This window comes from Cervus elaphus, chromosome 11 (assembly GCF_910594005.1).
Source record: "Cervus elaphus chromosome 11, mCerEla1.1, whole genome shotgun sequence".
Taxonomy (NCBI): Eukaryota; Metazoa; Chordata; class Mammalia; order Artiodactyla; family Cervidae; genus Cervus; species Cervus elaphus.
The window spans coordinates 6,677,925-6,701,578 of NC_057825.1; the positions used below are offsets into that span (position 1 = coordinate 6,677,925).

Below are 23,654 nucleotides of genomic sequence, written 5' to 3' on the forward strand. Positions count from 1 at the left end.
GCAGTAGTTTAAAAATTATTAATGAGGGACTTCCCTGGTGGTCCAGTGGCTCAGAATCCGTGTTCCCAATGCAGGGGTCCAGCTGGGTTCCATCATTAGTCAGAAAACTGGTCAGAACTAAGGATTCATATGCCACACTAAAAAGAAAGATTCTGCATGCCACAACTAAAAGATCCCATGTGCCTCAACTAAGACCTGGTGCAGCCAAATAATTAAAAAAAAATAATGAGGTACATCATATGTGAAATTACCTAGTCCTGTGACCAGCAAATACTAGGAGCTCAAAAGTTGCTCATAGATTCAGCATCTGGAAAAGCCCTACATGGATTAAAGATTGTTGGGATAGAACTGAAGGAAGAATCAGGACTTGAGTGTGATGGATGGGTAGAAATTGAATAGATAAAGCAAAGAGGTAGCCTCTGAGATGAAGAGAATTTCATCACAGGCACTGAGGGTAGCATGCTGATGATATTAATAGAACAGGGGGCTAAGTAGGGTCCCCTGGAGAGATGATGTGAGAACAGATTGTGAAGGATATTAAGAGTAAAATGGGAGAATGAGTGTGATCCGCGTGAAATGCTGTTGAACCAACTTCTCAAAAAATTTACGCTGGGAACATGTTTTATTTTTTCTTAAAGGATTTCAGTCCTTACCATAATTCTTTTATCTCTCTATAGATAAAAAAAAAAAGGTGAGGCTATCAATGTTAAATTGCCATTAACCTAAAGTGGCCCTGCTGGATATGGGAGAGCTGAGACTGAAGCATGCATATTTCGATGAATTATTTTTGAATTCAGTGTTCCTGCCAGTGCACCATACGATTTCACTCCTGGATTATATAATAAATGAGCTCTTTGTTGTTAACCACTGCTCTTGTCTACAGAATTTGGCCAGGGATAGTGGTCTGGGATACATGATAAATAGCAATTGACGTGAAGCCTCAGTGTATACAAGGGGTCCAGTAAGGAGAGCTGGGCCCCAGGGATGATCTAAAGGGGGCAGCCATATCTTCGCCATCTATCCACGCAGGCATAGACATGTGCTCAGGCAGACTTAGTGTTGTTCCTTCTTGCATATTATTCCCTTCTCAGTTAAATTTCCTCCTTCCTGAGTGATCTTGTTTACATTTTTTTCCATAAGGGTACGTGGGCTTGGTGGCTCAAATGGTAAAGAATCTGTCTGCAATGTAGACCCAGATTCGATCCCTGGGATGGGAAGATCCCCTGGAGAAGGGCATGGCAACCCACTCCAGTATTCTTGCCTGGAGAATTCCATGGACATAGGGGCCTGATGGGCTACAGTCCATGGGGTCACAAAGAGTAGGACACAGCTGAGCGACTATGACTAACACTTTCTTTTCACTTGTGAATCATAAGTTCTTTATTTGTCTGAAATGTTTCTATTGTGTCCTCACTCTAATATGGGAGAAGGCAGTGGCAACCCACTCCAGTGTTCTTGCCTGGAGAATCCCATGGACGGAGGAGCCTGGTGGGCTGCCGTCTATGGGGTCGCACAGAGTCGGACACGACTGAAGCGACTTAGCAGCAGCAGTGCTCTAGTATGATAGTTGAGTTAGGTATCGAATTCTAAGCTGACAAAGATTTTCCTCTAAACATTCTGAAAACCTCATTCCATTGTCTTTTATCCTTGATTATTCCTCTTGGGAAGCTGACTAACTACTTAATAACATTCCTTTTGTAGGTATTTGACTGTCCACCCTATCTGCTAAGACCTTATCTTTACTTTTGGTGTTTTGGTGTTCTTTTGGTGTTTTGACATCTCTATGTTATTTCAAAGTACAGACTTTTTGATTCTCATTTATTCTGCCTGGGATTCATTGGGGCTTTGTTTCTTTCATCTGTGTAGGAAAATTCTCAGGTGTTAACTCTGCAAATATACCTGTCTTTTCATTCTTTCTAATTGTCAGTTCTGGGACTCAGATGTGTGTGAAACTTTTCATTCTGTGTCTCTCATTTTCTTATGATTTCTAGTAATTCTTTTATTTCTTTAATCATTTTTAAATGATCTTCTTTAGTATTTTCTTTAAATTGTTCTTTTAGCTCAAGATTTTTTTTTTTTTTTGTAAACAGTAACTTTATTTATTTGGCTGCTCAGCATGTGGGATCTTGGTTCCCTGACCAGGGATCAAACCTGGGCCCCTACATTGGAAGTGAAGTGAAGTCGCTCAATCATGTCTGACTCTTGGCGACCTTGTGAACTATACACTACCACGCTCCTCCATCCATGTGCCGTCTTAACCAATGGACCAGCGGGGAAGTCCCTTAACTCAAGTTTTATGGTGCTAGTCTTTCTCCATATTGTGTCAGCTCTCACAGTGGTTTATTTCCTTGTGCTTTTATGATTGTTAATATTATTATCTTTTTGTATGAACGTATCTTCAGAAGGGATAGATTTTTTCCTCTGGGAATCCTAGAGGAAATATCTATTGTGACTTGGGTTGAGGATGAACAGCTGCTGCTCACCAAACACCTCAGATTTCTTTTTTTTTTAAATTGAAGTGTAGTTTTTTAATAATGTTTCATGTACACAGCAACGTGATTCAGTGATACATATGTGTGTATATATATGTGTGTGTGTGAAAGTGAAAGTTGCTTAATCATGTCCAACTCTTTGCGACCCCATGGGATTCTCCAGTCTAGAGTACTGGAGTGGCTAACTGTTCCCTTCTCCAGGGGATCTTCCAACCCAGGGATCGAACACAGGTCTCCCACATTGCAGGCAGATTCTTTACCAGCTGAGCCACCAGGGAAGCCCAAGAATACTGGAGTGAGTAGCCTATCCCTTCTCCAGCGGATCATCCTGACCCAGGAATCAAACTGGTCTCCTGCATTGCAGGCAGATTCTTTGCCAGCTGAGCTACCAGGAAAGCCCATATATATGTATATATATGTACTTTTCCATATTCTATTCCATTATAAGTTATTACAAGGTAGTGAATATAGTTCCCTGTGCTATATGGTTAGTCCTCATTGTTTATTTTATATATAGTAGTATGTATCTGTTAATCCCAAATTCCTAATTTATCCCTCACCTTTTTCCTTTGGGAACCATAAGTTTGTTTTCTATGTTTGCGAGTATATTTCTGTTTTGTAGATAAGTTCATATGTGTCATTTTAAAAAATATATTCCACATGTAAGTTATATCATATGATATTTGTCTTTCTCTGACTCCACTTACTGTGATTATCTCAACATGTCCATCCATGTTGCTACAAATGGCATTATTTCATCGTTTTTAATGGCTAAGTAATATTTCAGTGTGTGTGTGTATCTCAGATTTCATGGTATTTCATTTCTTTCCCTGGGGTATATAACATGATTAATTTTTTTCACTCTTCTATGGAATGTATCTTTTGTAGAACTGCATTCCATAGTGCTTTCATTATGTTTGTTCTTCATAATAATGCCACAGCCACAGAGAACAACGACCATTGTTTATCATCATACAGTTAAGTCATTAACTTTCCAGAATCTCAGCTGTTCTCATCAGCTGTGCATATATGGAACCTCATGAGTGTCATAGTTTGGGGTGGCATTATTCATTAAGGGGGAAAAGGGAAGAGAAAGAAATAATCAATGTCAATCTGCTATAACTAAAAAAGACCCTTGCAAATAGAATGTGTTAGAAACGAGGGAGGAGGAGGGGATCAAGTCTTGGAGGCCATGGTTTATATTTGACTGAGATCTCTGAGCTCACACCGGGTTTGTTTTCACCAGCTTACCTTGGAGGTATGCCAGCATCAAGACAAACTATATCAGCAGCGGCTTCACTTCCAGCAGAAATTGTAGCTCACCTTCTAATTCTGCTTTTTGAATAAGGCAACTGGGGTGTAGGGAAACAGAAGCCTTTTCTTAAAAACTGCTTAGCAAGTGAATGGCCCATGAGAGGTTGAGATGCTGGTCTCATTTGCTATCTTTCCATATTCTCACCCTTCTATTTTAGTGACCGGGTACCAAAGTAACCTACAATACTGGGGCTAGAAGTTGTAAGCCTGTTTAAGAAAAAAAAAAATCAGGAAATTGCTGGAATACTTCAGGCATATTTCTTTGGTTAACTTATTTTGAAGTTTTTCTCTGTTCTGTATTTTAGCTGGCCTTATAATTTATCAAAGACAGGCTCATTGTTTTGGCAAGCCCCTGGTCTGGAAGCCTCCAACAAAAACTCACAGCACTCTGTCTGAATAGGAATTTTTAAATGCATTCTTAGTCTTGAACTGAAAATGTATTCTAGATGCAACAGTTTGCTGGGAAATTGAAACAATGCCATCTATCATACAACAGCATTACTCCAGAAAGAGAGGTCCTTCTCTTCCTTTGTTAATGCCCCGCCTACTATACTTCTCAGAGCAGTGTGTGTGTGTGTGTACGTACCTCAGAGACAGACATACTGCTTCAGTCTTTCACTGTTTCTGAAATTCTGCATAGAATTTGCCTCTTTCACTAAGCTTTTTAGCAAACTAAACTATAACTTCATCACTTTCAGAAGTGATCATTAGTAATGGGCTTTTTAAATAATAATGAAGGTATTTTGTAAATACTGCTTTGAAAACATAAATCATATATAACTTTCACTTTGCCTTATTCCATACTCTTTCAAATTATTTTTTCTTCCAAGCCACGCAATTTTCTTATTGTTCAGTTGCTCAGTCGTGTCTGATTCTTTGCGACCCTGTGGATTGTAGCACGCCAGGCTTCCCTGTCCTTCACCATCTCCCGGAGCTTGTTCAAACTCACGTTCATTGTGTCGGTGATGCATCCAACCATCTCATCCTTTGTCGCCCCCTTTTCTTCCTGCCTTCAATCTTTCCCAGCATCAGGGTCTTTTCCAATGAGTCTCCACTTTGCATCAGGTGGCCAAAATATTGGAGCTTCAGCTTCAGCATCAGTCCTTCCAATGAATATTCAGGATTGACTGGTTGGATCTCCTTGCAGTCCAAGGGACTCTCAAGAGTGTTCTCCAGCACCACAATTCAAAAGCATCAATTCTTCGGTGCTCAGCTTTCTTTATGGTCCAACTCTCACATCCATACTTGGCTGCTCGAAACACCACAGCCTTGACTATACAGACCTTTGTTGGCAAAGTAATGTCTCTGCTTTTTAATATGCTGCCTAGGTTTGTCATAACTTTCCTTCCAAGGAGCAAGCGTCTTTTAATTTCATGGCTGCAGTCACCATCTGAAGTGATTTTAGAGCCCAAGAAAATTAAGTCTGTTACTGTTTCCATTGTTTCCCCATCTATTTGCCGTGAAGTGATGGGACCAGATGCCATGATCTTCGTTTTTTTAATGTTGAGTTTTAGGCCAGCTTTTTCACTCTCCTCTTTAACCTTCATCAAGAGGTTCTTTAGTTCCTCTTTGCTTTCTGCCGTGAGAGTGGTGTCATTTGCATATCTGAGGTTATTGGTATTTCTCCTGGCAATCTTGATTCCAGCTTATACTTCCTCCAGCCTGGCATTTCGCATGATGTATATACAATAGGTTAAATAAGCAGGGTGCTACAAAATAGTATGACATATAATTAATCAATTACATTACTGGACATTTGTCTCAAATTATTAGCTATGATAAACAATACTTTGTGGATATCTTTATGAACATTGAAGATTATTTCATTAGGATAAATTCCACAGAAGTAGAATTGCTAAGTCAAAGACTAGGGTGAAATCAGTTTTGCTTCTAATCATTAACAAATCTTAGAGAAATTCAGTCTAGCAGTTAGAAGTTTCAGGGATTCTTAAAAGAGTGCTATTTTTCTGATCTCAAAAATACCTATCAGAATTTCCCTGATGGTCCAGTGGTTAAGACTCTGTGCTTCCATCATAGCGGGCATGGGTTTGATCCGTGGTCAGGGCACTAAGATGCCGCGTGGTGCAGCAAAATTAGTAAATTTAAAAAATAAAATACCTAGGGCTTCCCTGGTGGCTCAGTCATAAAAAAAATCCACCTGCCAACACAGGAGATGTGGGTTCTATCCCTGGTCTGGGAAGATCCCACATCTCGCAGAGCAACCGAGTCACAACTGCTGAGCCCACGAGTCCTACGTGGTCCACAGCAAGAGAAGCCACAGCAATGAGAAGCCGGCACACTGCAACGAAGAGTAGCCCCCGCTCGCTGCAGCTAGAAAAGAGTCCGCACAGCTGTGAAGACCCAGCACAGCCAAACCAACCAACCAACCTAAGAAATGGGTTGTAATATCCTTGTATGCCGTGAAAACGTGTGCGTTTCTTCCCATTAAGCTGGCCACATCCAGAAGGCAAGGTGCTCCAATCGCCGGAGCTGCTGGTGCCTCTTGAGACACACCAGCTCTGCCAGCTGTGGACTGGCGGTCACTGGAGCCTGGTGGTATCGTTTGTCTAGTGACGCCCTTGCTGCTCTGTTCCTGGAACTTTCACCAGGAAATTTACCTCCTCTCCATGGCACCTAGCTCCTGATGTCAGTGTTACCAGTGATTATCAGAAGGTGGCATGTACAGGGACTTTTGCTTTCTAAACCTTACCATTTTATAAATTTGAATTAGTTACCACAAGCATATTTTTGTAATCAGGTGAAAAAAAAGAACTGATGAAGACGGAGAGAGGTCAGATAACCCAGATTATTAAAGTGGTGAGTTTACTTTTATCTGTGACATGAAGTCAGCAGCTCAGGTAGCTTGCAGGAGGGTGAGTCTCGAGCCAGGCGCCCTGCCGCAGTCCTGCTGTGCCTCCAGTCCCGCCTGTGTGCCCTTTGGGCTGGTTTCCGGGGCTGGCGGTCAGGCCATCTGCCCCCTAAGTGGAGCTGCTGCAAGGTGCTGGCTATTGAATAATAAATATGGGCAGCCTTCGCTGTGGTGCAGAATAGTAAATGCAGAATACAATCTTGATTTAGCCTTCCTTTTCCTCCTGGCCTAAAATGCAATTGGTTTCTTCTCTTGATGAGAGTCCCTTGAACTGCAATGAGATCAAACGTGTCGATCCTAAAGGAAGTCAACCCTGAATATTCACTGGAAGGACTGATGCTGAAGCTTCAATAATTTGGCCACCTGATGAAAAGAGACGACTCATTGGAAAAGACCCTGATGCTGGGAAAGATCGAAGGCGGGAGGAGAAGAGAGCAGCAGAGGACAAGATGGTTAGAGAGCATCACTGACTCAGTGGACGTGAGTTGGAGCAAACTCTGGGAGGTAGTGGAGGACACAGGAGCCTGGTGTGGTGTGGTCCATGGGGTTGCAAGAGATGGACACGACTGAGTGACTAAACAATATTATGATGATGATGAAATAAAATATTGAAAGTCCAGCTTCTCAAGAGGATACTTACTGCTGTTGGAGCTATGACTGATGAAACCCTCTCCATTGTGTTCCCCCAATTTTTGGTAATCAAGGAAGGCCTTTCTAAGCTGTTATACTACATACTTCAAGCCAAGGGAAAAAATGACTTTTCAAAGCTCTGAGTTCTGCTGCAATAAATAGTTTGTTGTTTAAGGAACAGCAATGGATACAGTCCTGAGAAGTCTGAGGACATGTTCAAAAAATTAATATATCTCAGGAGACTTGCCTGGTGGCCCAGCGCTTATGAATCTGCCTGCCAATGCAGGGGACACAGGCTCGATCCCTGGTCCAGGAACTAAGATCCCCCATGCATGCATGCTCAGTCGCTTCAGTCATGTCTGACTCTTTGGGACCCTATAGGCCATAGCTTGCCAGGCTCCCCCTCTCCATGGGATTCTCCAGGCATGGATACTGGAGTGGGTTGCCATACCCTTCTCCACGGGAAATTCACGATCCAGGGATCGAACCTGCATCTCCTACATTGGCAAGCAGTTGTTTACCACTAGTGCCACCTGGAAAGCCCAAGATCCCTCATTCCACACCTACTGAGTGGGCATGCTCTGGAGTCCTTGAGCCACACAAGAGAAGCCATGTTACATCTCATTATGTATGAGTTAGGGTATAGGGTATAGGGATCAAACTTGTCGATCCTAAAAGAAATCAACCCTGAATATTCATTGGAAGGACTGATGCTGAAGCTGAAACTCCAGTACTTTAGCCATCTGATGTGAAGAACTGACTCATTGGAAAAGACCCTGATGCTGGGAAAGATTGCAGGCGGGAGGAGAAGGGGATGACAGAGGATGAGATGGTTGGATGGCATCACTGACTCGGTGGACATGAGCTTGAGTAAACTCGGGGAGTTGGTGATGGACAGGGAAGCCTGGCATGCTGCTGTCCATGGGGTCACAAAGAGTTGGACACGACTGAGCAACTGAACTGAACTGATGTGTATGAGTAAAACCAGTCTGTATTTGCTCATTTTGTTAAAAGGTCAAAAGCCATAAGAAGTAATGGTAAAAGATGTGAGGGTATAACATAGTAAGAAAATCTACCACGGTCCCCATATGAAAGTAAACACATCCCTTAGTAGGGCCCATTTTCTCTGTTTATGACGAGTGAGACTCAGCCAGCAGTGTTCTTTTCTTAATGAATTGAACAGGAAGTAGCTGCACATTTTGGCCAGGCTGATCATCTAAATTTAACTAACTAAATGGATTATAGTATTTTTGTCTTTAAACCCATTAGGATTTAGAAGCATTGGGCTGCAGCTTGGTTTCTAAAATATTGTTTCCTTTATTTAGAAACTGTAACTCTGACCTTTGAAGCAGATGTCGATAAGACCATGTTAAGAATTACCAAGCAGTGAAGTCACACTTAAGTGATACATACTTAGGCCAATTTGGATTTATTTGGGGAGATTCCCAAGGATTTGTTAAAGAAATTGCACAGTTCAAGTTCAGTCTTTCTGACTGACAGTGAAAGTGGTGTAGCTCTTATTTAAAGATCTCTGTGACTTATGGCCTCAGGCCATTGTGGTCATTCTGGACTTTTTTAGAATATTATCTCTAAATTCTGCAACTCTGACTCGTTAAAAAAAAAAAACAACAACCTTTGAACTTCTCTCTGCCCCACAGTAATGTTGCTACAAGATGCTGTACCTTTTATTCTTAGAATGGGAACTTGAATGAAAAAAAATAGCTGATGGTCTTGCTGAGGATGGAAGTACTGTACCTCTTTAAGATAACAGTTGCTATTTTTAGACAGACTTACAAAGAGCTGGGAAATGGTGATGTTTCTAATCTTCATGCAGCCTTAGGCATGAGGAGATGCCCTCTCGAAAATATCTAGTTATTTAGCAGTTTCTCCAAATAAGTTTTTGAAAATACTTTATTTTTAAAAGCATATTTGTAATAATGAGTAACTGACTCAGCCCTGGTGTTTGAGAGAGACTGTTGAAGTTCCAGTGCAAAGTAAACATCACAGCTTATGAAACAAAAATAGATTTCCATAGTAAATCTTAGAACAATGGCGCATTCCTGGGCCTGGGGTTCAACAGTGGGTATTAATTCAAAGCAGCTGGATCCTGGGATGAGAGTAAGACAGCCCTGTCTTCCCACTGTGGTCTTGCAGAGCGTGATATGCGATGATATTTTGCTGCTTCTAAATGTTGCTTTATCTTTTTAATGGGTCAGAGATAGACTGTAGATATACGAAGACTTTTTGTACTGATGGCCAAGTTTTTTCTTTTCAGAAAACGGCCCGAGACATAATGCTTCTTTCATAAAAGGCAGACCCGTTCGTTCCCTCTGGAGTCTGCTTTCTTCTGTTCTCTCACTTTCCAGGCTGGATTTTATCCATGTTCTTCTTTATCTCAGTCCCTTCTGTAGTTTACATGTAGCGGTCACCGAGTTGTATTTTGAGATTACAGCGTATGGGGCATTGTGAAACAATTATGAGTTGATATGCTTATAAAAGCAATTATAGGCTTCCCTGGAGACTCACTGGTAAAGAGTCCGCCTGCCAATGCAGGAGATCTGAGTTCAATCCCTGGGTCGGGAAGATCCCCTGGAGAAGGAAATGAAATGGCAACCCACTCCAGTATTCTTGCCTGGGAAATCCCACGGACAGAGGAGCCTGGTGGGCTACAGTCCATGGGGTCACAAGAGAGTCAGACACGAATTAGCAGCTAAACAACCACAGAAAGTAATTATATAGCCAAAGCAAAAACATTGTTAGAGATTCTGGGGAGCTCAGAGGAAGGAGGGTAACAGGCCCTTCCAGTGAGCTGGTCCTGGGGCACCTCCGACAGGCTCGCCTCCAGTTCTCAGGAGTAAAATATTCCACAGTCGTTATGAGGGAGTGATTACCGGGAAGCATTGATCTGCATATGTGGGCTGTGTGTGTGTGTACCCGCACACATATGTGCATATTTAATGATGACATTCTGATCCTTGTTTCAGAACTAAGCTATATTCATTTTTCACCAAGTTGGATCATTTCTCCAAAATAAATCAGGAGATGCCCCACCTTGGTACTTTTCATTTATAAAAGAGATGAAGGAACCTGCCTGCCCTGGGGATTTTCTGACCTTTTTCTGAAGAAGGTTTGTGAATGAAGTAGAGAATTTTTTAGAAATGGGGGGGGGTCTACCTGGGAATTTCGTTGGTGGTGGGTTGTCATTGTCGCTTTTTTCCCATAGTCCTAGCGGAGTGAGACATGATAAAACTCTAGGTAACTGAAAGAGTTAAAAGGGTTTTTGAGTTGGTTGCATCAGGGGAACAGATGGAGTGCACGTAGGTGGGGAGGCTACTGTTTAAACGGAGGAGGGTTACTGTGTATTGGAAGGGCACGGATTTCACAGGGTAGCTGGGCGCTGGCTAATACATGTGCTGGGGAGCACAGTAAAGCGGAAGCCGAAGCATATGGTCAGGAAGGGAGTTAAGAGGCCGCCGACAAAGAGGAAGAACGTGGCAGCTGAACTAATAACAGAGGGGAGATGAGAAGTTGGTAAATTGGGTTTTAAGTACCTAAAGGTCTTAAGAAACTAAGAAATCTCAGGAAATAAGGAAATCAGTTTGGAAATGTTAATATTGATACCTGCACTAGGGAAGTGTTTACTGAGGAACAGAGAAGGGAATAAAGGAAGCAGGTCTGAATGACCCACCGTGGCTTCACGGATACACAGATGAGCGAAGCGTGTCGAGGAAGTGAAATCAGGTTAAGCCTTCAAGTCACAGAGGCAGGAAACCAATAAAGGACGTTGAGATGCAAAGAAACTGACCTGGAACCAGCGACCAGACAGAGCGTAGGACAGACAGACAGCTCCAACCTTTCCTCTTCGTGTTGGCATTTGGATGGTTCTCTGTTTTTTCTTTATCTTAAAAAAAAAAAATTAGGTTCAGTAAAACAAAGCAAAACAAGCAAACAGACAAAAGTTGCCTTGGCTGTGTTGGAACAAGGCCCTTCTCCTGTTGTGTTCTTGGCTTGGTGTGGTAAGTTTGCCAAGCACACGGGCCAAGCCATCTCTTCATCTGGCAGGAGGTGGTTTTTGCCCTGCGTGGACCTCAGATCATCTTAGAGATTCATGAGATTATATTTATCAAGGCACCTCCAAGGAATCTGAGGAGCTAATACCAGCATAACAATCACTGGTATTTGTGGAGGACTTTAGGCTTTTCAGACATTCTTGTTTGAGCTTTCAAATCGATTATGCGGCTTGTCGCTAACAGCCTCTTTCTTGTTTGTGTGTAATTAACCAAAATATGAATTAAAAGAGAGAAACAAATTTAGGAATTCTATCATTATTTAGGAGAAAAGCAATGCGATAAAACATTAGAAAAGACTCTGATACTGGGAAAAATTGAAGGCAGGAGAGAAGAGGGTGACAGAGGACGAAATAGTTGGATGGCATCACTGACTCAATGGACATTAGTTTGAGCAAACTCCGGGAGATAGTGAAGGACAGGGAAGCCTGGCGTGCTATAGTCCACGGGGTCACAAAGAGTCAGAGACAACTGAGCAACTGAAGTGCGCGCGCACACACACACGTACACACACACACACACACACACACACACACACGCACACGCACACACACAGTGCAAAGAGGGCACCATACTTAGGGCTACTTTAAAATATATTCTGAAAAAAACCACAGTGCAGAGTTTTAGAAAGACCCCTATAGGTCAGTGGGTCACATGCCTTTTTAATTCATGAACTCCTTTGATAACTGGATAAAAAAAAATTATGGATCCCCTGTCCCCAACTCAAAAAATAAAAAATATGATCAGAGGTTCCCACAAGGGAACCTAAATCTTGGTAATAAATATGTGAATTGGGCCAAGTGTAGACAATAAAGAATGTTGGTACGTTTCAAACTAGAAGGTAATGCTGCGTTAAGGCAAGAATGGTGGGGTTTGTGAAAAATCAAAGTGTAGTTGATGAGTTGGATAGATAGAATCACTGACTCAACAGAAATGAATTTGAGCAAACTCCAGGAGATAATGAAGGACAGAGGAGCATGGCATGCTGCAGTCCATGGGGTCACAAAGAATCGGACACGACTTCTCGAGTGAACAACAACAGTAGTTGTTTTATAATATTAAGTTAGTTTCAGGTGTTGGCTATATTTCCCTGTGCTATCCAGTATATATTTGTTGCCTATCTATTATAAATATAGTAGTTTGAATTGTTAATCTCATACCCATAATTTGTCCCTCTCCCTTTTGATAATCACAAGTTTGTTTTCTATCTGTGAGTCTGACAATCATTTGTAATATTTTTTTCTCTTATAGTATTTGTCTTTCTCTATCTGACTTATTTCAGTAAGCATAATAGTCCCTAGGTCCATTTATGCTGCTACAAATGGAAGTATTTCCATTTTTTTATGGCTGAGTAATATTCCATTAGTGTTCCAAGACATAGCTCAGATGGTAAAGAATCTGCCTGCAATGCAGGAGACCCGGTTTTGATCCCTGGGTCAGGAAGAGCCCCTGGAGAAGGAAATGGCAACCCACTCCAGTGTTCTAGGCTGGAGAATCCCATGGACAGAGGAGCCTGGCAAGTCACAGTCCATGGGGTCGCTAAGAGTTGGACTAACACCCAATATTCCATTGTGTATGTATATTGTATCTTCCTAATCCATTCATCTGTTGGTGGGCGCTTGAGTTGCTTCTATGACTTGACTGTTGTAAATAGCGCCGCTGTGAACATTGGGGTGCACATATCTATTTTTCTGGATGTATACTCAGGAGTGGACTTGCTGGATCATATGGTAGTTCTATTTTTATTTTTTTGAGGAACCTGCATATTGTTTTCCATAGGGCTGTACCCGTTCACAGTGTACAAGGGTTCCCTTTTCTCTACATCCTCACCAGCATTTGTTACTTGTAGACTTTTCCTAATAGCCATTTTGACAGGTGCAAGGCGATAGTTCACTGCTGTTTTGATTTGCATTTAGCGACTTCACTTTCACTTTTCACTTTCATGCATTGGAGAAGTAAATGGCAGCCCACTCCAGTGTTCCTGCCTGGAGAATCCCAGGGACGGGGGAGCCTGGTGGGCTGCGGTCTGTGGGGTCGCACAGAGTTGGACACGACTGAAGCGACTCAGCAGCAGCAGCAATAGTTTGTGATGTCGAGCATCTTTTCATGTGCCTATTGGCCATCTGTGGGTCTTCTTTGGAGACATGTGTCTTCAGGTCTTCTGCCCTATTTTGGATTGGGTTGTTTAAACAATTTTTTTTTTTAAAAAACAGCACCTGGTAAATAGAATACGTTTGAGGAAAATGTGACACCCACTCCCCCCAGTCTCTCCAGTTTGTAATCCTAGGCTTTTATATATTATGTGTAAACATGGGAAGTTCTCATTTTTTGCCCTAAGGCACGACAGCAAGCTCAAACGCGTCATCAAATGGCGGAGGAGAGCAAAGCAGATTACTCATCAGTTCTTCAGAAATTCAACCACGAGCAGCATGAATATTACCACACTCACATTCCCAATATCTTTCAGGTAAGTGGTTCAGCTCTCTCAGATTTGCTTGGCTTAGAAACATGTTACTTGGAATCACGATTTCCAAGTATTTATAGCATTCTAAATTTCCTCTAACTCAAATCACTTTTAAAAAACATTCAGATTAAGCACATACTGACATTAAGATGAAACATGACATGAATCCCAAGATTAATCAATAGACTTTGTAAGTGTCCTTGGTTTGACCCTGCAGCCGTTCTTGGTCAGACTTAGAACTGGGATTCTTACATTAACACTCTTTTTGCTAAAAGGACCATTCTACTTACAAAAGTGCCAGACTTACCTTTAGGAATCAGAGCAGCATTAAGACAGTCGTAGGATTTGAACAGATGACTATGAACATTGGGGTGCATGTATCTGTTGGAATTAATGTTTTCTTTTTCTTTTTTTTTTTTTCTGGATGTATACCCAGGAGTGGATCATATGGTAGTTCTATTTTTATTTTTTTGAGGAACCTGCATATTGCTTTCAAAGGGCTGCACCAATTTGCATTCCCACCATCAGTGTACAAGGGTTCTCTTTTTTCTGTATCCTTACCAACATTTGTTATTGGTAGACTTTTCCTGATAGCCATTTTGACAGGTGTGAAGTGATAGTTCCCTCTTGTTTTGACAGTCCTGTTGTCTTTCCTTTGGATTGTTTTTCTTTGGGCTACGTTAAGTTGTCAAGAATAGTATGAGAAAGGATACATGATACTGTTCTCCCCACTTTGGGAATTTTTTACAACTTCAAGTTCCACTGTAGAAAAAATAACAAAAATTTGTATCAGGGTGTCTACACAGCAAACAGGAACTTCCAGCTTGCAAAGGGGAGGGTGGGACAAATTGAGAGAGTAGCAATGAAACATACACATTACCATATGTAAAATAGATGGGGAGTGGGGTTTGCCGTATGATGCAGGGAGCTCAGCGAGGTACTCTATGACCACCTAGAAGGATGAGATGAGGGGTTGGGAGGGAGGTTGAAGGAGGAGGAGACATATGTACACTTATGGCTGATTCACATTGTTATGTGGCAGAAATCAGCACAATATTGTAAAGCAGTTATCCTCAATTAAAAAGAAATTAAAAAAAAAAAACCAAACCTCCAACTTGTAGAAGGAAGGTGCGCTAGTTAATCTCAGCCTGTGTTGGGTCAAGGCAATTAATCCTGATGCCATGCTTTTGGTAAAGGATGAATCAGTGGCTCAACGATGGAGGAAATATTTGAAATCTAATATCAAATGGTATTAGTAGTAAAACTACCTTCGTTTCAGGTTCTTACTGAAATTGGAATGGAATTGTGTAAAGTGTACATTTAGACAGCTTAACAATTAGTAAAATATGTGTCCAGCTGGCTAAAGTAGAAGCACAATAAATTTATGGTTGCTTTCACTCTAACCTTTTTAAATTTGTTTTTGCCCACCTCAAGTGTCACGAAAGAATCTTAGTTCCCTGACCAGGGATCAAACTCGTGCCCATAGTAGTGGAAGGGCAGAGTTTCAACCACTGGACACCAGGGAAGTCCCTAACCCGAACCTTTTTATAGGCCTATTTCCCTCCTAGAGAATTTTTTAGAGGTAACAATGCTGCCAAAAAACAACTTCCTTAAATAATAGTAAACCAAACTAATTTTATGCAAACTCTAATGTTGCAGAAAATACAAGAGATGGAGGAGAGGAGGATAGTGAGAATCGGAGAATCAGTGAAGACATACGCAGAGCTGGACCGGCAGGTGATCCCCATCATTGGGAAATGCTTGGATGGAATCGTAAAAGCAGCCGAGTCAATTGATCCGAAAAATGTAAGTACTATAGTTTGGACTTAATGTATAACTGTGGTTCCGTTATTTCCCTGTCCCTTTCCACAGTGACCATATTTAATCATCTGAAAGTAGTTGCTTTCAGTGGTCACAAGTACTTTTCAACAATAGCAATACCTTTTTAGAGTTTTTTAAATTGAGCCCTCCATGGTTTGGATTTAGTGTAGTCCTTGGCACATTTGGGACTGAGGATGTTAGTATAAGTTTTGTTGTTACTGTAACACTTTAACTATACATCTGTCTATCTTGGACACAATGGTTGTCATTTCCTTACACACTGGTCTTCATCACCTGACCCCAAAAATACTCTGAACTCAAAGTTCCTAGCAGGGGGACACCACAGAGTAGGCAGTCAGTTCCCTCATTTATTCAGCTAACATTTATTCTATCATTATCATCAGGCATCATCCAGGTACTAGGGATGCCGTGGAGGAAAAACAGAAGGGCGCTTACATTCTAGTGGAGGAGAGACTTTGAACAAATATATATATAAAGGAAAATTATTCAGTAAATTCCTATCTTTGAACCACAGTGAACCAAAGAAATTGGAGAGGGGATCTTTTTTTGCTTTGACTGTGTGTATGCCAAATTGCTTTAAGACCTTCTGATGAGAATCAGTTTTTATATTATTGTATTTTTCGAGGGAAGGGCTTCCTAGGTGGCTTGGTGGTAAAGAATCCGCCTGCCAAACAGGAGATGTGGGTTCGACCCCTGGATCAGGAAGAACCCTTGGAGAAGGAAATGGCAACCCACTCCAATATTCTTGCCTGAGAAATCCCATGGACAGAGGAGCCTGGAGGGCTACAGTCCATGGGGTTGCAAAGAGTTGGACACAACTTAGCAACTAAGCAGCAACAATTTTTCAACGGAATTGCATAATAAATGACCCAATTTGTCTGCTTTTTGGCAAAGTTGTTCTTAATATTCGCTTCTCTAAATGTAGAAAAATAGTTATTAAAATTATCTTGAAATCTCAACTAGATGTATAGCTTTACAAGTTATTCTTTCAAATGATAAATACATTACTAGAAAAAATCAGTTAATCAATATAACTTCCTTAGAATGTCATCTGTGTGAGGGCATCATAGTTCAGTGTGTGGAAAGTATTTACATGGATTGGAACATATTTGTGTGTGATGGGTGTCATTGCAGGATTCACAGCTGGTCGTAGAAGCTTATAAGTCTGGGTTCGAGCCTCCGGGAGACATTGAATTTGAGGATTACACTCAGCCTATGAAACGCACTGTGTCAGATAACAGCCTTTCAAATTCCAGAGGAGAAGGCAAATCAGAGCTCAAATTTGGTGGCAAATCCAAAGGAAAGTTATGGCCGTTCATCAAAAAAAATAAGGTACTGATGACTGGACCCAGTGTGATATGAGTGTTACAAGATGTGGAGATGTTCACTCTATCTTTTAGTCTTTAAAGGAACGAAGATTTTTTTTTTTAAGCTTGTAGTTTCAGAATGCAAACAGGAGGCTAGTGTGCTGTTTTATTTTAAGACAATCTCTCTCTTTGGTGGTGGTACCTTGGCCATGGCCATTTGTCTTATTTCAGACGCATTTATCACCTGCACCGTGTCACCCACACTAACAGACTACTGACCTCTGGCCGTTTCGCATCATGCCTTTCACTCCTAAGTCTCCTAGATTGCTGGTTCCCTGGGCTGAGAAGTGACGTTGTGCCACATTTCTATAACCATGTATCAGCATCTCTAACTGAAATGGTTTCCATGGATTAATAACCTAGTTTCGAGCTCATGTTAACAAATGTATCCATGAACATTTTTTATTTTCTTTTTAGAGTGTGATACGTAGGTGCATGACAGCATTAACCTGGGCATAAAGGGTGTGATCGAGGCGACACGGACCGCTTTAACCTTAGAATAATTTAAAATTTCATTTTAAAAGACTGTCTTGCTGTTTTCACAACCTGAGCGTTTAAGGACTTTCATTTTCTCCCATCTAGCTGTGTTAGTCTAGGTGGTTTAGAAATATTTACCCTTCTGGCTTAGACTGGTTTAGAGTAACTAGTTAGAACGGTAGTTTGCATGTGAAAGTCCGCATGAGCTTCTTGTCAGATATTTCTTGCTCTTCCTCTGTTGCTTTACTTACTAAAACTCCCACTTTCACCATATTCTCCATCTAACATGTCCTTCCATGTTTTCTTTTGGACCATGGCCTAAATTTTTAATTGTTTGTGTTTGACTTGCTTTGGATTTCAAATATTATTTGATGCTTATTTTTGTTTTGTGTCTTATCTTCTTGTTTCTGATTTTTTACTCTGTCACTGCTCCATCTCTTACACGTAGCTTATGTCCCTTTTAACATCCCCCCATCAGCCTCCCCCACCTCCCCCTGCCTCTGCCTCACCCTCTGCTGTTCCCAACGGCCCCCAGTCTCCCAAGCAGCAAAAGGAACCCCTCTCCCATCGCTTCAACGAGTTCATGACCTCCAAACCCAAAATCCACTGCTTCAGGAGTCTAAAGCGTGGGGTAAGTTCACCTCTCAAGTTCTGTCTCTCTGATGCGCTTTGGTTGCATGTTTTGTTCTGCATAACTTAATTTTGTTTGTGAATGACTCCATTGTGTTTTCCCATAACATAAAACAATAAGAACCTATGATTCATTATAGCCGGAAAGAAGAAGAGCCACAGAGAGAGCAAAAAAAGAAAACAAAATAACGGAAGGAAGTAGGATGGATGGAAGGAGAGGGAGGGGAAGCCAGCCAGCCAGAGTTCTTTATTGTCTGTAATCCATTTTGGTGGGACCTTGCTTCATTTCCTTTCTGAAATATCTAAGTCATTAATATTTTACCATGATCTTACCAAAAAAAGGAAACTTAGATTCGGTTTCTAAAGCTAGCAACATTTGAAGAGGTGGAAATCACTGCACAGTCAGAAAAAATTTGCTTAATAATTACTGAAACAGTGTATAAAGAGGGTACTTCTCTCTGAGCTATGCCTCCGGGTCTGCGGGGAAATGGTATGGATTACAGGGGTTTCTTTAGCTGTTTCGGTGAATTTACAAGCTGTGGATCAAACATCTGGTAACAGATCTGACTGCATAAGAGCTAGCGCAGTATGTATCTTGAAAGGGTGAAATAATAGCAGCTGATATTTATCGTATACTTGTCATTGGCCAGACTCTGTTCTATGTGCTCATTTAATTCTGTCAACCACCCTTTGAACCTAGGTACTAAGATTTCTTTATTTTACTGATAAGCAAACTGGTACCTACAAAGATGAAGCTAGGAAGATATATAGCCAGGATTTAGAGCCAGAGAACCTGTTTATGATCTGAGAGTCTATGTGTTCACACTCAAGAAGAAACTGTTTTATTCTGATTGACTCAGTTTTGCCATCCTAATTAAGTTCACATGTGCTTAAGTCATACGGTTTTATGGAATTGATCAGCAGTCCAAAGCAGATACCAGTTTGGTTTTTTAGAAAAAAATTGGAACAAGGTCATTCATTTGTAGCCTCTTGAATAAACCTAAATGGTCAGTCTAAGCCATCCCAAAATACTCTTTATAATGAATAATGAGTAAACAAACATTAAATGCATATGTGGTAAGGTTTGCTTTTATTCTGTTCTGTGAGAGTTGCAATATGGTTGTAGTGGAGATGTGTTCCTTGTAACAAATTTTTACTTTTCCTTTCCTCTGTGTATAAAAGATGTTTTAAAAAATAGCTACCTTGTTACCTTTTAAATTAAGGGGCAAAACCCTCATTTTTTTTATATGTTGATTCCTTTAGTAATAGAATCTGAAAGTTTTCTGCAAAGAGTGTAGTTGGTGGAATTATCCTGTTTTAAGGTTACCCAGCATATCAGGGTAAGAATTAGAATTTAATTTCCTAAAGATTTCAAGAGCGCCCTTGTTAGAAGGCAGAATATAGCTTCAGCAGTGGATGATGGCTCATGTTGAACTCTATAATTAGATCTCCATTATGCTGGCTTTTAGAATTAATTCTCCATCCATCTCTGCTCCTTGTTCATGGAAGAATCTCCAACAAATGACTATAGGTCGCTATACTAGACTATCAACTAGGAAATTTTACATTAACTGTAAAACAGTTACCCCACCTCTGCTGCTTCCAAAACCTTTACAGAGCACTCATTTATTATATTTATGAAAATATGTCTGCATTGTCTTTTGGGATCTCATAATGAAAAATGTCGAATATTCATGGTTGTTCACTGTTTGTATATGTATCTAGTCCATTCTTCTGTCAACATCACAATATTGGTGGAAAATGGTTTCTAAAGCATGTTTCATGGTGTTCTCTAAATGTTTAGGAAGAGACCAAGAATGTCAGTAATCAATAAGCATAAGAAAAGATGACTAGGAAAAAAATAAACACTTGAAAACAAAAACAGTGAAATGAGAAATGGGTTATTTTGATTAATTGAAGCAATGCCCTTCTCTTTAAAAAAAAAAACATAATTAGCAAAATAAATTTTATTTCTTACACCTCAAATCTGTGCTCAGCAAACCTCTATCTTTAAATTTCCTAAACGGTGAGTGTGTTTTTGAGAATAAATACACACACACATGAAGCATCAGTAAATAAATATAAACATATTTTTGCTTCTCTCATTTTTAGTTGATCTGTTTTTAGGGTCAGATTTGATGTGCTTTTCTTCAGGAAATAGCAGTGCGAAAAAAGAAAAGGAAATGCATCATAGAAGTAAGATAAGGAAGTTTAAAAAAAATCTGAAGTTTGGGGAAATAAATTTGATTTTAAGGCAATTTCAAAACAGAAGGTACGTGGTTTAACAGGATCCCTAACTAAAATGACATAGTCCTCGCTAGTATTTCATTTATTCCACTTTTTAACTTCAAGATTATTGTGCCAAAGACAGGAAAAGGACTCTAGGAGAATAACAAATCTGTGATTTTAATGAGTCTTTTATCATGTTCTGCAGCTTTCTGATCTAGATTTTAATCATTTGTTTCTGATTATCAGAATGTGTAAATGCAATGTAAATATTTCATCACATAACTGATTTTGTTTCTGACTAAGTAGGATAAACTATTTTTTGTTGTATATCATTCACATTTGTAAGAAAATGTCTCATTGAACATCTTTAGAGATTGGCATGCCACCCTTATTAACCACTATTTCATCTTTAAGTCAAAGAAAAATGAAGCGTGATTGTGTGTTCTCAATTTGCAATCTACGAAGTGTGACTTTACTGTCTTAAGATTTCCTGATCTGAGTAAGGGCCTTCTACATCTAAAATATGGACGTATCTCCCCCCTCCCCGCACTTTAGAGTTCATTGTATGGAAAAATACCATCAACGTTGATCAAAAGATTTTGAAAATCCCTACCAATTGTTTGTCGGATGTTACAGTCTTCTGGTTAATTTCATTTGATTTACTTTGTTCTCTTGCTGATTATTGGCAGACTCAGTCTCTCTGTTTTCACAAAGAACTCATGAAGAGGACGATAGGGAAACCCACGTATGCTTTTGAAGCTAGGGACTATGTTGTAAGTTTACCTGTGACGCCAGGTCATGCGGTCACGGCACAGGCACTAACCCCTGTGACAGCAGCGAGACTGGGGACCCAGGTGCTCTCTGACCCAGACGCCAGGAGACGCCTCCTCGTACCCACCCAACCGCAGGCTCCTTCATCCCGGAAAGTTGCGTGGAAAAAGGAGCCAAACTTCCCAATAACGAGCTTCCTAAAAATGTCAGTGGGCTGAGCTTGCGTTTCTCCCCTTGCTTTGATGGGGACCGCTGTCTGAGCTGGTGTCACTGAGTATGATTTTACGGCAGAACCTCACCCCTAACACGCAGCTGGTCACGGGAGAATCACACTCTCGCAGACGGCCTTGTGTGGCTCCCTTACCCACATGCACGTCTGAAACAGATGGGTCCGTAAAGGACAACCAAAAAAAAAAATCAGCGAAGCCTGAGCAAGGTCACAGAGCGGTGAAATGACCTTCCGTGGACCTTAGATCACAGACACTTATATTTTCATGTTCACTGTCCCCTTTCTCTGTACTTGAGGTTAGTACCTGTGACGGCCCGATAACACATGGATCCGCCGGCTCTGTGTGCCCTCATGTGTTATTGACACTCGTGGCTCCCCAGGCTCCATAATCGCTGCCTGAAACTGACAGCTTTTTAGTACCTCAGGTGTCGCGCAACGCACTTAATGCAGCCTTTCAAAGTATTCTCTTGGCAGGTGATTCAGTTTTTAATTTAAAAGGATCTAACTGGCTGGCTTGCAACTTAAGACCAAAAACCAGTTTATAGTCATTAAAAAGATTATACTGTAGACCTGATGGCACTTCTTGTAGATTATCCATCATCATCCACTTCAGAAAACTGGACTTGAGAATTCAATATTGCCTATTTCTATTGGGATCGGTTCTCAATCCTAATAAATTATTTTTTATTATGAAGTGGTAATAGCCCTGTGTTATTAGTCTTGATGTTAGAATTCTGTTTTTGGAATGGCTAAGAAAAAAATATATTACTTTAAAAATAAATAAATTTTTAAATATATATATATATATATTACTTTAAGTCATGGAAGTAGCCGAATAGACAGCAAGTACAGTGCCAAGTTCAAATTAGCAATATTTACATGGTGATGTGTGAGAAAACATTTGTGTACGGTCATCTGCTTTGCAAGGAAGATATTTGCAAAGTTTTCTGCTGTGCACCGAAAGCGTTGTCTGTAAAAAACTCAAATTGTGATAAACAGATCTGTGCTAAAATTTACAGGAGGGCTTGAGGCGTTATGTAGGTTGTCTGTCTGAGAGCTATCACAAATATGACGATCTGTACCTTTTCTTCCCAAAATTTTGTCTTGCTATGCCTTTCCTTAAAAGTATTTTTCCCCCAGAGGGAAAATTTCTTTAAAAGCTTAATGCCTATTCACAATGAAGTATCAACTTTGAGTTAATCTGAATAATAAGATTTTAAAAATCTAGTTAAGGAATTTTTAACACCCTGTTCCCTCCCAATTTAAAACCAAAGGGCCCTGGGGGCTTCCTGGTGGTCCAGTGGCTAAGACTCTGTTCCAGATGCAGGGGGCCGAGGTTCGATCCCTCATCTGGGAACAGATCCCACATGGGGCAACTAAGAGTTTGCTTGCTGAAACTAGAGATCCCACATGCCACAACTAAGACTGGGTGCAGCCAAATAAATAAATACCTAAGTAAGTAAACAAATTCAAGGGGCACTTTCTCTGCTACTCTATCTTTAATGTATTTTTGGATCGCCCCGATAGCCTGAACTTTTAGGATTACAACAGCCGAGTATATATGCACCAAACTCTCAAAATACAGCTTTATTGCCAAAAAGCATGTCTCACCTATCACTGAAGAATCAATGTTTCTTTTCCTAATTTTGAGATACCTTTTAATCTGGTTTTGGATCCAGTGTAGTACAATACTGGTACAGTTTTGCCAACCTCCAGGACTAGCAGAATTGCAAGCTGCTATGTCCTGGTAATTAATAGGAAATCCACAGCGGCGAGGAGTAAGTACCCCTCAGTAGTAAAGACAGTTTCCTAAAAGTCTGTTTCCTAAAAGTCACTTGCAAGAGCAGCAACTTCTGTTAACACCCCAGGTGCTATGCAACCTCTGTGGGTGGGGCCCCCAGTTTGATAGAAAGCCCCAGAAGACATCTTCTATATAGTAGGCAGTGCCGGCAGCACACAGGTGGGAGAGAGCATTCATCTCCAGCCTGGTGCTGAGAGGCTTCCTGGTTCTTGCAGGTCAGGTTTCAGAGCATCTTCCAGTCCTTGGTTCCCATTTACTGATTTGAGACTTTGCCTTAATACCTTTAGGAAATGCCAGTGTTCGGATTATTAGAGTCCCTTAAGATAAAAATATTACAGGTATGTTGTGGAATGCATTGGTTTCCCAACTCTTTTAGTCTGTGTGAAACTTTCCATGGGAAATTTGGTGAACAAAAGGCTCTGTGATCATTTCCATCTTTTATAATCATGATATGTCACCGACTGCAAACTTG

General features: G+C 40.7%; 1 protein-coding gene across 22 annotated transcripts in view; it reads left to right on the forward strand.

Moving 5' to 3' along the window:
* FNBP1 (formin binding protein 1) overlaps nucleotides 1-23,654 on the forward strand; it is a 133,406-nt gene that overhangs the window by 88,031 nt on the left and 21,721 nt on the right. For 5 of the 22 annotated variants that reach the window (XM_043916591.1, XM_043916589.1, XM_043916590.1 and 2 more), the window contains 5 exons: nucleotides 13,711-13,839; nucleotides 15,496-15,642; nucleotides 16,813-17,010; nucleotides 17,971-18,153; nucleotides 21,071-21,154. In XM_043916591.1, coding sequence (XP_043772526.1) covers nucleotides 13,711-13,839; nucleotides 15,496-15,642; nucleotides 16,813-17,010; nucleotides 17,971-18,153; nucleotides 21,071-21,154 — 741 coding nt within the window. The remainder of the gene's footprint in view (nucleotides 1-13,710; nucleotides 13,840-15,495; nucleotides 15,643-16,812; nucleotides 17,011-17,970; nucleotides 18,154-21,070; nucleotides 21,155-23,654) is intronic. The other 17 variants (XM_043916595.1, XM_043916599.1, XM_043916598.1 and 14 more) reach the window with 6 other exon arrangements.